The 14,184-nt window shown below is 41.5% G+C and overlaps 3 protein-coding genes across 6 annotated transcripts; 1 reads left to right on the top strand and 2 right to left on the bottom strand.

The window, feature by feature from the left end:
• Nucleotides 1-270: 270 nt before the first annotated feature.
• Nucleotides 271-2,915, bottom strand: LOC116261919 (pentatricopeptide repeat-containing protein At1g05600-like). Of its 3 annotated transcripts, none has more exons than XM_031640868.2 (2): nucleotides 1,373-2,915; nucleotides 271-875 (listed from the first exon to the last, which is right to left on the bottom strand). In XM_031640868.2, the coding sequence occupies exons 1-2, from the start codon at nucleotides 2,769-2,771 to the stop codon at nucleotides 721-723; spliced, it is 1,554 nt and encodes a 517-aa protein (XP_031496728.1). In that variant the 5' UTR covers nucleotides 2,772-2,915; the 3' UTR covers nucleotides 271-720. The 3 variants fall into 3 exon arrangements, with proteins under 3 accessions (XP_031496728.1, XP_031496729.1, XP_031496730.1); XM_031640869.2 differs by having other exon boundaries at nucleotides 805-875; nucleotides 1,062-2,915; XM_031640870.2 differs by lacking the exon at nucleotides 271-875 and adding an exon at nucleotides 895-1,228.
• Nucleotides 2,908-4,449, top strand: LOC116261920 (pentatricopeptide repeat-containing protein At3g12770-like). Its single transcript, XM_031640871.2, has one exon. It carries the CDS (start codon nucleotides 2,908-2,910, stop codon nucleotides 4,444-4,446), a length of 1,539 nt encoding a protein of 512 aa, XP_031496731.1. The 3' UTR covers nucleotides 4,447-4,449.
• A 16-nt stretch (nucleotides 4,450-4,465) lies between these two features.
• Nucleotides 4,466-12,693, bottom strand: LOC116261918 (flocculation protein FLO11-like). 2 transcript variants are annotated; one of them, XM_031640864.2, is made up of 8 exons: nucleotides 11,309-12,691; nucleotides 9,959-10,290; nucleotides 7,356-8,762; nucleotides 7,077-7,253; nucleotides 5,725-6,064; nucleotides 5,572-5,642; nucleotides 5,366-5,488; nucleotides 4,466-5,205 (listed from the first exon to the last, which is right to left on the bottom strand). In XM_031640864.2, exons 1-8 carry the CDS (start codon nucleotides 12,237-12,239, stop codon nucleotides 4,825-4,827), a joined length of 3,762 nt encoding a protein of 1,253 aa, XP_031496724.1. In that variant the 5' UTR covers nucleotides 12,240-12,691; the 3' UTR covers nucleotides 4,466-4,824. The 2 variants fall into 2 exon arrangements, with proteins under 2 accessions (XP_031496724.1, XP_031496725.1); XM_031640865.2 differs by having other exon boundaries at nucleotides 5,026-5,191; nucleotides 11,309-12,693.
• Between the last annotated feature and the right edge of the window lie 1,491 nt (nucleotides 12,694-14,184).

Here is a 14,184-nt window from a genome sequence, read left to right as displayed (position 1 = left end):
TATGCTACTACCTTTAGATCCAACCCGATTCTGATCCGTTTGCATCCACTCTCTTTAATCTGTTAACTGAATCTGCTTGACAGTGGCGTCCACAATTCTGGGAGATTAGATTCGTATTAGCGACTTTTTGAGCTTATAGCTTATTTGTTACGGATATTCATTCAACTGTAAGTCTATGGCTCATGATCATGGCCTCTTTTTGGTTCTTTGTCTTCATTCTAAAGCAAACCAAGTGCTTGTAACTTTATGTTGGGGAGACAAGCTTAGGCTGAAAAGTGACGATTAATTCTTTTCCATGAAGTCAAGCTATCTTGTTTCCCAGAACTGAATAATAGCTCTAGTCAATTACAAAACATGCCATATGGGTATCTACTTTTGCAGTTTACTACAATAGCAACAAGAGCAAGGAAATCACTTTTCCTTTCCAGAATTTACCTGATATCAATGATCAGGGTCAACACTAATGGTATTTTTTCTTAAAAAGCAAGCTGCGAATAAGCAAACTTCTACTGTTCATGCCAATGTTTGTCAATACCAGTATGTGTCGGCTCTGCACCGCAATGATTCAGGGGCCAATTTAAGGGTTTCCTAATATTGGCAGATATGTGGCTGATTTAAGGGACATCTGCCCCATGTTCAAATTTACCTCGCATCTCCCACACACAACTTCAGATTGAGCAAATCATATTAGGCCTTCCCTAGGACTCCTAGGCTCGAAGTTTAATGCAAAAAATAGATAAAAGAATCATCTTTTATAGCCCAGTGGAGTGGTAGGATAAAATACTCCTTCCGCTCCTTCAAAAATAGATCGAATCCTTCAAAAATAGATCGAAGTAAAATTTCCAGACTGAGTGTAATTTCCTGTGCCACCAAAACTGCAAGAAAAAATGTTAACCATGATGGGCGACTACCATAATCAACACTATGTTTAGACGTTATGATCAAAGTCTCATATATATACATATATATATATACATATATATACATATATATATATATATATATACATATATATATATATATATATATATATATATTGACTGCTTGAGAAGCTGCTTAACTGAGATTGAAGGAAGCTGCAGTCCACTTGGCTCATCAGTACATGAGGGCCACTTGCTCCAACTGGACTTGTTTAAGCATGCAAGTCGAGCTCAAGCCAAACTTATAGCAATGGAGTTTGAGATTCTCGACTCGTTCTTGAACTCTCTACTTGAAACAAGGCCATGGTCTATCTTGTATGACCACAAAAGAGATTTCTCAGTTAGAGGTGGTTTTATCCTTGACAATCAGAAATAACAACCATTCCCTTCCTCCTCCTTACTGCAAACTACAGTAACTAGGGAGTTCCAAACAACAGAATCAGGAGTCTTACCGTGGTTTATCATTTCCTCCAAGAAGTACACAGCATCATAGCTCTTTCCCTCGGTGCAAAGTCCTCTGATCAGCCCAGTAAAGGCTTCATTACTTGGGCGGAATCCTCTTCTCACCATTTTTTCCAAAACCTCGCCTGCTTCGCTAAACAAACCTTCAGAACACAACCCCAAGATCAAAATTCCATAGCTTTCTGCATCAGGGTCACAGCCAGGCTGCTTCACCATCTTCTCCAGAAAGGACATTGCCTTCTTCGATTTCTCTCCATGACAGAACCCTCGTATTAGTATGTTATAAGTTTCCACGGTAGGGAGGCTCCCATCACCTGCTATTTGGTCTAGAACACAGACTGCTTCCACCAACTTCCCCTCTCGGCACAACTCGTCAATCTTTGCATTGTAAACAGGCAACGCAGGCTTCAGTCCTCTATCAGACATTTCGACAAATAATTGGTCTGCCTCCACAACTCTCCCCACTTGCAGAAGATCACAAATCATGGCACTGTAACCTCTTGCATTAGCAGCTCCTCTCTTTACCAATACACTATTTATCGCCGCCTTGGCCTCTTGCAGCCCACCAAGACCGGCACACTCGGTTAAATCCACACCACTCCGGCGACCCTTTGGCGCCTTCAGCCCCTTCTTTAGCACCTTCCCCAGAACGTCATTCGCTTCATGATACATCCCTTCTTCACAAAGCGTTTCTAGAAGCGTCCTGTACACGACTACATCAGCACCACAACCTTTCGTTGACAGACCCCGGAACATGGAGTAAAGCAAATGAATGGCGTCGTTCAGTCTTCCTTCTCTGCATAATCCTTTCATGAGAAGCAAATACGTGTCCCTGTCCGGATAGCAGCATTGCTCAGGCATCTCCTTGAACATTTGCAATGCTAGGTCCGAACGATTTCTAGCGCACAGAGCCCCGATCAACACGTTGACACAGCGAGTGCTCGGCGCCACCCCGAACGTCGACGAAGTGAGATAGAGACGGCAGGCGATCTCCAATTCACCTTCCGATACCATCATCTCCAAGAGGGTAGCAAATGATTTGTCGCGCCGAACGCAATTGAATTCTCTCAGCCGGCGGAAGAGCTCCAGAGCTCTGTTGGACATTCCGAATTTGCCATAGATCCTGAAGACATCCGCAAACATGGAGTCCTTGGACACGCAAAAGTCGTCCTTCATCTGCTCGATCACGTCGCCCATCTCCTTCAGATGACCGCAGCTGCCGAGGAGAGTGATCATGGTGGCATAGATGGGGGCGTTGTGCCTATAGTTGGGGAATCGTGTTTTCGCCGCGTTGAAGATTTGGAGAGCTGTTAGCGGGTTCTTTTGGCGTTTGAGAAGACGAGTGAGATTGCCGGGAGTGAGATATCTGGGCCATTTGACAAAATTCATCCTCTCTGCCGGAAGAGAGGTTTCTCCTTGGGGTATGGAAGTGTATGACTAAGCAAGAAGATTAATAACTGTATATCAAAAGGTTTAAAGGCCATACGGCTCAAAGCCTTTCGCTGCAATTGACAGGAAGAGAACAATGTCCCTTGCGAATTCAGATGAGTACGCCATTTCAGATACACTTAATGTGTCGGCCAGGTTGAAGCTCTTCGACAATGGAAGGCAAATACATGCCCTTTGTGTAAAACGTGGTTTCTACCGATTTGTCGTGTTGACTACAGCTTTGATGGATCTGTACATCAAGTGTGAAAGGCTAGCGAATGGCCAGAAACTGTTCAAGGAAATGCCTGAGAGAGACGTGGTCTCATGGACTTCGCTGATAGTGGGTCATGTGCAGCATCGACAGTACGCCAAGTCGCTAACTCTTTTCTCGCGGATGATGCAGGAGGGCGTTAAGCCTAATTGCCATTCATTTTCTGCAACTCTATCTGGTTGCTCTGGCCTGCAGGCTTTGAGACAAGGACAGCAGATGCATGCTCAACTGGTGGCAGCTGGCATGCTTGCTAATTCGGTTGTGGAAAACAGTCTTCTGCACTTGTATGTAAAATGCTTTGCCATGGACGCTGCCACAAAGCTGTTCAACAGGATACCTGATAGAAGCCTGGTTGCATGGAATGAGATGATTTCTGCTCATGTAGAATGTGGGCTACCAGAAGAGGGCCTGAAACTCATGCACAGAATGAACTCCAGCAACGTTAAGCCAGATGACTTCACCTATGCTATATGCATCCGTGCGTGCTCCAGACTTACTTCCATAAATCAAGGGCAACAGTTCCACGGCAGCATTATAAGAAATGGATTGGAGTCCGATTTAGTGATTAGCAATGCTCTTGTTGACATGTACTCCAAGTGTGGCTGCCTCGCCTCTGCAAAGCTGATATTTGATTTAGCTCCTGTAAAAGACACAATTCTCTGGACTGCGATGGTTGCTGCATATGGCAAATTTGGGCAGGTAAAAGAAGCTATAACTATGTTTGAACAGATGCAGGAGTTGAATGCACAACCAGATGAGATAACTTACATTGCTTTGCTTTCTGCATGCTGTCATGGAGGGCTTGTCAGGGAAGGCTGGCACTATTTCAGATCCATGTATCAGAAACATTCTGTTTCTCCTCAACAAGAGCACTATGCCTGCATGGTTGATCTCCTTTGTAGAAGCAAGCGTGTTCTTGAAGCTTATGACTTCATAAAAAGCATGCCGACAAAACCAGGTGCCACTGTCTGGGGAGCTTTCCTCGGCTACTGTAGCCTTCATGGTGATATAGAGTTAAGCCGGCCGGCAGTTATCGAGCTCTTCAAGTTAGACCCTCAAAATCACAGCAATTATATAGCTATGTCAAATGTTTATGCCGCAGCAGGTGCTTGGAATGAGATGCTCGAGATCAGAGGTAGAATGAAGAATGATAATGTGAAGAAAGAGCCAGGATGCAGTTGGATAGAGGTCAAGGGCAGTGTTCATGCGTTCCTTGCAGCCAAAACATCTCACCCACAAATAGGTGAAATTCTGTTGACTCTCAGTAGTTTAAACATATACATGAAAGGAAACAGATATGAAGCATATAGAGGAAAGAGTTCCAAAAATTCAAGACCAGGTTGTTCTGAATCAGATACAATGTAACACAGAACACTATCTCAGATTATTTCTCACAAAATTTTTTGTCATTTATATCCTAGAATACAAAGGCCCATTCACGACAAATGGGTTACAGAAAAAAAAAGTACATTGTAGTGTTACACTATATACAAAAAATCCGCTTTCTGGTCCAGGCATCAAATTTTCATCTTTCTTAGCCATTGGGAAGCATGCAAGCTACCATCTTGAAGTGGAACAAATCGCCTATATCGGCATTCATGCAGCTGAATCCATCCATTTTAGAAGGTGCAACGAAACTCTGCTTACAAAGATGGAGCAACAACCTCGTACCATGCAAAATCAGAACCAAAACAAAGCAGCAATACTAGCATCCAATTATCGTAACTGACCATCACTTTAAAATCACTGCTCCGATTCACTCTCATCAGAAGTAAGTTTGTTTTTCAGAGTGTCCGCCCTTGCACCTTCACTTTCTTCATCACTGTAATTACTCTCAGCACCACCACTTGATGCGGAAAGGGCATCATAATCATCGTCAGTAACCACTGCTTTTGGCCTCCTCTTACCTTTCTTTCTCTTCAGGCGCCTCCCCTGCAGTGCCAACCTCCTGTAACTCCGAGACCTGCGTTTGCCCTTTGCAACATCCTCTTCGTGTGGCTCGGATGTTCCTCCTCCTCCCTCTTCATTTTTCAACTTTGCGTTGTTTGGATTGCCATCTCTGCTTTCAGGCTCTGTGTCAGCAGTATCAGGTTCAAGCTTGCGCTTCTTCCTGCTCAAATTTGTCTGGCGAAAAGTTACTCCAATTTAGAAATCCATAGAAACAAACAGGTACGGGATCTGTTCTAAGACTAGCAAACTCCTCAGGCAAGAAACGTTATTGGATTTTCAAATACAAAAATCACATTTTAATAGTGAAAAAATAAAAGGATTCACATTACTGCACCTTGGGTCCCCGATCAACAAGTTGAGCCCACGCATTCCTATTTCTCAAGCAGTCAAGCACTGCATGCGAGTGGCTTGAATAAGCATACCGCTCGCCATTATGCTTCCTCAAATTATGCCAGTGCTGTGAGGAAAGTAAGGAACAAATTACAGCACAAGCACACATAAATGGACCAAGAAAATGAAGGTTCAAATAGGAACAAGTACCGGAAGCACAGCATCACAAAGCTCTTCATAGGACATCTCCTTATTCTTACTGAGGATTTCATCTATTAAACCTGCACTACAATAAGAAGATGAGTTAGAAAATAAATCGTTTGAAGATCAAGAATAACAGTTCAAACTTCAAATCCCATCGACCTGGCAAAGTACGTGTGCTAGCCCCAGCAAGTGGCGTGCCATCATCATCTGATAATTCTGCCGCTGGATGACACCTAGAAGTGACAATCGGATCACTTGCCTCTGCAGAGGATGAATGGCAATTATTACCAACCGTGCTGGTGGCGAGGGATGTCACCTTCTTGGCAGAGCCAAAATCTTCTGAAGATTTGCCATCGGCATCCTTTTTAGCAGAATCATCGACATTCGATTCCTCCTGGGATCTCTGAGCAGGAGATTTTCGGTTGGATTTTTTTGTATCTTCGAGTATGGTACGAGAGTTCTCCCTGCTCGAATCATCCTTGATTTTTCTCCTTGATGCCTGTAGAAAGCCATAACATGGGTTAGCAAAAAGTTGAGAATTAGATAGCACAAGAATTTCTTCACAGAGAGAGAGAGAGAGAGAACCGAGTAAGAACAGCAGTACAGTTTGGGGAGAGTGTGAGGGTGTGTGTGAGACAGAGTGATTGGATGGTGCGCTGATATGTCACGTGCTCCAGTATCCATGCCTCAAATCATTCAATCAAGTGATCAAATGGCAAAAATGATATGTTGGACTCAAGATACAAAGTTTCTTCAACAAACAAGAACATTTGAAGCACATTATTTCAACGTGCAACAAGGAAAATCGAGGGCATACAAAAAACAACAGCTCACTTTTATTTGGCTGTCTTGACCTCCTAGCTCTCCAGCATTGCAAATGGTGCTTTTCATAAATCCATCCATATAAGTGGATGCAGAATGTCCAAATTTGTAGATTTCAAAAGATATTATGAACATCAGATGAGTAGATCAGTTTTTAAAGGGTTTTAAAATTAGTGATTGTAGTTGTTTCAGTTCCATAAGCTCCAATCCAGACATTGAATTTTCATGATTTATTTTTTCTCTTCCGTGCATTTCAAACATTCATCCATGTCATGGTCACAAAAAACTTTCTAGTGTTTAGATGGTGAAGTTTTTCTCGGGTGTAACACAACGAGCTTAAATAAAAATACAGTACATTTTTCAAAAATTAAAAAAACTAAAAAAGAGGAAAAAAATAAATACGTGAGAAACTATAACACAAACATAAAAAAATAAGTAGATTTGCAACAAATAAAAAATCAAAAAAGGAAAACAAGCAATTTGACATTAAAAACGTGGGAAAAATGAAAAAAAAGGAAAATTTTGGTATTTTTTCAAACAAAACAGTGTTTAATTTAAAATTTTTAAACGGCTAATTTATTTGTTGTATTTTTTTTTTGTGTTTTGTTAAAAAAAAAATATGTTTTTTGTGACTATATGATCCATACATGCAGCCAAAGCCTGACGCTATTAGATGCCAATCAACATACCAAATTATGGTCCTTCACACCAGCAGAAGCTGGTGAAGCACCAACAGAAGAGCGCTTAACAAGTGTGCTGAAAGCTGTTTGAGAAGTCCCCTGAGGAATACTTCCTGCATGACGCATCCTTGATATCCGAGGGACCCTCGGTGAGCTGTTAAGTTCTTGGTGCAACAGCAAAGCAAGCTGCAAAACCAACATGAATACTTTATCAGCTAGCTCAGCTTGGAAAGTTGATTATATAAATACTTGATGCTGCAAATAAAGCAGAAAAGAACTTGCACCAACCTCTTCATCACTTAATGGCGCAGCAGTAGCAACAGGGACTGGAGCATGTGTTAGAGGCAGTGCGCTTGTCACCTTCATGGACGGTTGTGGGCATTCATCATGCTTGTCGCCTTTGCTACATGCATCTGAAGCCATCTGTTTGATTGCAGAAGCATCCTGCAATGTAACAGGGGCATTCCCAGTGCCTGAGGATGTAGGCGCTGAATGTGATGGTGATGCTTTTGAAGATGGTGGAGGTACTTGCTCCTTCTGTTTAGATAAGGTTCCATGCTTGGAAGAAGTGGAGACAATTGGTCTGGAATGTGGCATTTTAGACCCTGAAGTTACAGGGATCTTTATTCGGTCTTTTGAGGCAGACACTTCTTGAGAGTTTTCACCTCCAAAAGAGCCAAATGAAGGATCAATGTTCTTGTTTTCAATTGACAAATTTGACTTCTCGCGATGCTTGGCTGAGTGCGGTTTTCCCATAGACATGGATACGGAAGTACCCGACTGCTTATTACCAGTTGCAGTTGATAATGATCCCAAATCATTTGCATTAGGAACACTTTTTGCAGTGACACCAGGAGTTGGCAACCTTCCATGTCCACTGGCAAGCTTATGCCTACTAAATGGCGAACTGCCTGAGTTTGTATTAGATGATTTTGGTGAGCCCGCAACAAATTTTGTGCCATGCCTAGACTTGGACAAACCATCATACAAAGTGGTCGATCTTCCCAATTCATTTTTAGATCTCAAAGTACCATCCTGTGATGAAAATGACCCAGCCATTCCATGCCTAGATTTTGAAGAGGATCCTCCCAACTCTTCCAAGTCTCTACATGATGGTTCAGCTTCACTAGATCCACGAACTCCACTCTGAGCAAGTTTTCCACTTTCACGAGTGTGTGTTTCTTCCTCTTCCCTATCAATCACAGTTGTTCTCTCTTTCAGGGAAGCACTTGAAGCTGTTTCATGTTCCTCAAGATTCTCATGCGGCTTCTCAGTTGCTTTATCTGAAGTACCAGTTTCCTGCACCAACTGCTTAGCAGGTGGTCTTACAGCAAATGAGGATAGTGAATTCTGAATGAGTGGATCATTAGCCTTATCGGGCATCTCAGAGTTTAGTTTGCATTCAACAGCTGAATCTTTGTTACTAACAGTGGGAGATGATGTTGTTGTCTTATTTGTGCCTGAGTCATCTTCAGTTTCAACTTTGACTTTTCTGGTTGACAGAAGAAAATTTGGTGAGTTCACAACATTTGTTTCCTTGGGCACAGGGGGGGCAGGGGTAACAGGAATACTGATGATGAGTTTTGAGTGATGAGATGCTGATTGAGAGTCTGCAGGCGGCATGGCAGACAGTCCATTGAATTTAGCATTTTGAAGCACATCCTCTCGAAGGGTCATCCCATCATTTCCAAATTCCTGTAGCAGGAATAGGCACACTTGGCTATTTTAGAGAACTATTAAATATGCATTACACACACACACACTTTTTATATAAGAACCAAGCGAAGTAACGTTCACAATGAATTTTGTCCATTTTCTTCTACACGAACCCACTGCTCCACTTCCCTCAAAATGAATCAAATACATTTATCTCACTTATTCAAAGAGAAACACACAAGCTCGAAAAGGAAACTATAGAAGACTAACTGAAGTAACAGATAGATACGCTGTTGGAACGACCTTCTCCATGTAGATAACCCTATCTATCTGGATAAATAGGTCGGGTTTATCCATGTTTACTGCAGACTCAATGGGAATAACTGAATAACTAACCCAACATCACCTGTCGTTAGGATTACCCTGCAGGTATGCCATCCCATCAGAGAAAGTGCCAAGACTTGAGATAACAAGCTAGATTAACACTGCAAACGTCAATCATCATATACAAGCCCATCATGTGGCAAATCACTGAAGAATATCATTTCTGAAGGGTAATCACTGGTGAAGTCTGAAGTTCATTTTCCAAATGTTAATTCACAAGATATCAATATTGGTTTATCAGAGCCACTCCTTCCAATGTTTTGCACACGTAGATATAAATATGGAACTCGTGGTGTCACAAACAAGAATCATACTTCCAACTTTTTTAAAGATCATTCTCATGCAACACACCCTTCAGACTAAAATATCAAAAATACATCCTGCATTTGGCAGCCTGGAGACCCCACAGGCTTCTAGTTCCCTAACTATCAAGTGAACAAAAACAATCTTAGTAAACTATCTTCATGTTTTGTTCCCAAATGCCTCACCTACACAATGCTAGACTTTTCTCCCTCCTTTTCAATAACCCAAGGCAAGATCAATCAGCACCCTTTTTTGGCCATAGCTCAGCAAGTCTCGAGCCAATTGAATTGCCATGTATTTAGATCACAGTTTAGTTTGATGAAAACCAAGTACATTGGAGAAATAGACAATCAATCTAGATATTTCCATATTGGTACTAGAGTATTTTTGAGCTTTACAAGGCTACCAAGGAAACCTGCAAGACACAAGAACATCTGAACAGAGGACAAAGAGTTCATTTCAAGTTTGAACAGTTATACTGCAGTACCATGCAAATGGCTTGTAAAGTAGTAGACAACATGACAGTATGACACAATAAATTAGCATACCTCAACTTTCACAGGAACTGCTATGCTGACTTTTTTTTCAGTTGATAGCTTTGTAGGTGAGTTAATATTGGTAACTCCAGCTTTGAAAAGCCCATGGGACTTTTCATCCTCAAAGCATTCTTGTTTTTGCAAAAAAATCTGCTCAGTGTCGTCATTTGAGAAGTCAACCTTAGGCTTAGGATTGTTATGCTTCTGTTCATCATCATTGCAGTCATCAAAGCCAGATCCTGATTTTACAGATTTATTTTTCTCGACCAATTTCAAGACCTCCTTGGTTACACCAGTCAAAGCTACACTGAAATCTCCCTCAAGACCCATCTTGGGTGCATCACCTGGAGGGTCAATTCCAGAAAATGGAGAAATATTATCATAATCATACTCATGCATATCCAATCATGGAGGCTAGTTTAAACAAAAGCACTGAAATATGAAACACAATCTTATTCAGAAATAGAAAAATTAAGTTCTCAAACAGCAGAAGCAAACACCCCTCAACTGATTCATGAGATACACAAGAATGCAGCAAGCGCAAATTAAAAAAATGTCTCCTTCTTAAGCTCACCTTACGAAGATACAGATGACAAAGAGGAAGCACCTTTTCCATTATTTATGGCTTAAGCCAGTGCCACAAAACGAGGTTCAGATACTTGGATATGTAAATAACAACCCTTAGAATTACGTTGGATTTGCATTTCTTGAAATAACCAAGTGCTTTACTCAGTACTGTACTACTACTCTAAGTGAAGAAGATAATAGAAAATTCAGTGTTCCAAAACCTATGTCTAGAATAACCAACAAACCAGCCAGGTACGACTAGACACGGTCTTCGATCTTGAACAATACAAAAAATTGTTTTAGAATAACCAATCATTAGTTCCCATATATGAAGCAAACATAAGCAGATTTTTGAATCCTTAGATTATTGACATGCATCTACATATCAAATCTGTTCTATGATGAGCGCATATAACCATAGTTTCATGGAAGGGACACCAATGGGAAGCCAAAACAAGAAGATAAATATCCAATATATCCCAATCAAACAAGCGTCCCAAGCACCTCAATACACGCACGAAAATGGATTAGTATAGTTAACCCAAAGGAACAGCTAATATTTCCCTTGATACAAGATTAACATTAAATAAAAAATGAAACGTTTGATATAGATTGATAGCGTTAGCAAATTTAATGCATATTTTAGCATCGACTATGATAAACAAAGAATGAAGAATCAAACGAACAAAAATGCAAGTGAAGAATTATAGAACTCAAAGAACAAATGGGATGAAAAAAGTCATCAGAGATAACACCGCATTATTCAAGACAACGTCAGCATTCTCACTTCCCTACCTCTAAATTGGTGAATCCGTTCCTGAGACCCGATCTTGTTCTTACCGCCTCCCTCCTTGTGTCCGCCCTTTGACTTCTTCTTCGCCGTCTGATCCTTAGAACCCTCTTCCTTCTTTCGCTTGCTCGTATGAAGATCCTGCATGCCGAATTGGGTTTTCTCGCTCTTGCCAAGGTTCGGCATCACCTTGCTACTCAAAGCTTTACCATCACGCTTCTTGACCTCTTTCGGAGACGATGGCCGCTCTTGATTCCAGTCGTCGGGTATAGGCGAACGGCTGCTCACGTAATTTTCCGGATCGAGCGCGACCTTTTTGGACAAGGAAAACAGCACATCTGCCCCAATATTGACAGGATTCTCATCGTCCTTCTCAATCTTTTCATCATGCTGCATACCCACTTCTCCCCCAATCAATGATCCAAAAGACGGCATTGGCTCTCCGCCAGATTTCTCTTCCCAAGAAGGGAACTCTCGAAACCGGAAATTAAACTTCTTGGGCACATAGCCGGTGCATTTCCAGAGCTGGGACGTGAAGACAGACAACCCCTCGAACAACGCCGGATCTCCGCCAGGCACGCCCTGGACGTGGACGCGCTCGGCAATTGGTATGTCCGTCCACAGCCGGAACGGGCGGTGCGCGGCGAAGGAATCCATTCGTATCGTCTGCGTCGGCATCTCAACGAGCAACTGGGCGACCTCCGTCTCCTCGCTCTCCTTCCTGCTGCACTTGCTCTTGCATTTGTCACAGGTGAACGACGTCTCCCCTTTAACGAACCGCGAGCACCTTGTGTGCACCCACACCCCGCACTCGTCGCAGCTGACCATCTCCTCCCCATCGTCGAACGTGACGCCGCAGGTGCAGTCCACCGTCCACGAGCCATCTACCCAGTCGTCCGGCTCCGCCGTCGGCAGCCGGTGCGACCGCCCTTTCATGGCCTCCTCCGCAGCCCAGAGGCCGAAAACCCTAACACTACAGGAAATATTATACTAAAAACACGGAAAATCAAAAATCAACAGCAACTCGTTCTCCGTCTTCTCAATCTCCAACACGCGTCACTCAATTTCAAATCCATCTTCTGGGATTGCAACCACCAGATACCGTAGAGACATAAGAAGTGGGAGGGATTCTGAGGAAGAAGATAGAGAAACCTCAAAAGGCACTGAACAAGAAACGCTGTCAGAGGCGTCAGGTTGGCGAGCTCGAGAGGACACTTGGTTTCCCTTTCCGACTCCAATTAGCTGTCAGCGACCGCCAGGATGAGGCACTCGACGGCGTCGGAACGGCATGGCGGGAAGGAAGAAGATGAAGAAGGAGCGGAATCGCAGCGGTGTCGTCAACCATGGCATATTCTTTATTTGGCGTCCGAACGAGTTTGTAGGCTGCGTGTCTTGGGGGCATTTCGACTTTGGAGGGTCAATGAATTGAATATGAATCCAGATCGACCTGCGCCAGATCCGGTACAAGCCCGTATTATTACATATTCGGGTTTTGGGTTGGATATATGATGGTGGCTTCTTTTTATGACGGTTCCTGTGGACCATCCTCTCGTTTAGAGTTCAAGCTTCTACCTTTTTTCCAATCCAGATATCATGTTTGCTTTTAATACATTTAGGTCGTTTTTTTTTTTTATGTTTTGATGTTTCTTTTTTAATGATTCAATAACATCAAAGTCATAGTCATGCTCACTTTTACTTTTTTCTTAATTTTTAAAAGTTTTATGTATTTTCTTTTTATTTAAAAAACATATATAAAAATATATATATAAATATTGTTTACTCTTTCGCATCCGTTTGCATTAGATCTGGAATTTTAATTTTGGAAAAACTTCCACAACATCCAATCATCTGAAAGTTGCAATATAACACGAAAAATTGGCCCTCGGATCCTTTTTATGCATCTATAAGATCTTATCAGGACTTCAAATTCGGTGGCTTGAAATTGTGGAAGCTCCTAAGAGTAATTATGGGCCCATTTGTTAATGAGAAATTTGAACACTCGCTGTTTGTGTCCACATGTAGAATCTGCCAGTACATGTTCTCAAAGAGGGTGTTTACATATTTGACTTTGTCTGAATCTTAGATTTTCCAGATTTGGAAGCCATAGATTTGATATCAGACCCTCCCCCTTCTGTCCTTAGATCAAAATTTCTAATGATGTAAACAAGTAAAATGAAGATTCAAGTGTCAATCAATGTGTCCATAGTATGACGAATTATGGTTTTAGTATAGATCTTTGATCGCATCAACCAAAGCATGCAACATCAAATGCATAAGCAATCAAATGCTCTCTGGCGTTTGATGACCTTGAATTTTGATTCTAAAAGTAAAATTTTAGAAACAATATTCCAGTTTAAACTGGAAGTTGGAATGAACATTCTAGTTCTAGCTTCCTTTTGATAGTCTAAAATTTTGATTTCAGAATTCAAAATAGTGTGCTCCATTTAAAAAAAAAAAATTTAAAACCATTATGACATGTACCTTAAAAAGAAATGAAAATATTGTAAAATTTTGGAATCAAAATTCCACCCCGGGCATGTTTGGTGGGCATGATATATCATGTACCATTGGAAATAAAATTCAACTTTGAAAAAAAAAAATTTGCCCATCAAACTTCAGATGAAAAACTTACCGTTTGGTCGGTTTTCAAAAAATTCTTTTCGAAAATTTCGTTCCACCACAAAGGGTGGAAAAAAAATTTCCGAAATGAAAACAATAATAGTGGGCTTCTTCTTCTCCAACAATTCTGTTTTTCATTTTTCATTCCTATCAAACTTGAAATTTATTTTCTAAAACATAAAACCAAGTCCAGCAAACCCAAAGGGGTTTTGGAAATCTAGATTTTCATTCCATTTCCTTACTTCTTGAAATAAGTTTCTGA

Source organism: Nymphaea colorata, chromosome 10, assembly GCF_008831285.2.
Source record: "Nymphaea colorata isolate Beijing-Zhang1983 chromosome 10, ASM883128v2, whole genome shotgun sequence".
In the NCBI taxonomy this organism is placed as follows: domain Eukaryota; kingdom Viridiplantae; phylum Streptophyta; class Magnoliopsida; order Nymphaeales; family Nymphaeaceae; genus Nymphaea; species Nymphaea colorata.
This window is presented reverse-complemented; position numbering and strand designations above follow the sequence as displayed.

Excerpts from the sequence above, each read along its gene's own strand:
- LOC116261919 (XM_031640868.2), bottom strand. The coding sequence starts at position 2,771 with ATGAATTTTGTCAAATGGCCCAGATATCTCACTCCCGGCAATCTCACT. Across the intron at positions 876-1,372 it reads GGAGGAAATGATAAACCACG|TTTTGGTGGCACAGGAAATT; the intron begins GTAAGACTCCTG and ends TTTTTCTTGCAG.
- LOC116261920 (XM_031640871.2), top strand. The coding sequence starts at position 2,908 with ATGTCCCTTGCGAATTCAGATGAGTACGCCATTTCAGATACACTTAAT.
- LOC116261918 (XM_031640864.2), bottom strand. The coding sequence starts at position 12,239 with ATGAAAGGGCGGTCGCACCGGCTGCCGACGGCGGAGCCGGACGACTGG. Across the intron at positions 8,763-9,958 it reads CAGTTCCTGTGAAAGTTGAG|GAATTTGGAAATGATGGGAT; the intron begins GTATGCTAATTT and ends TTCCTGCTACAG. Across the intron at positions 5,643-5,724 it reads TAGCACACGTACTTTGCCAG|GTTTAATAGATGAAATCCTC; the intron begins GTCGATGGGATT and ends ATTGTAGTGCAG.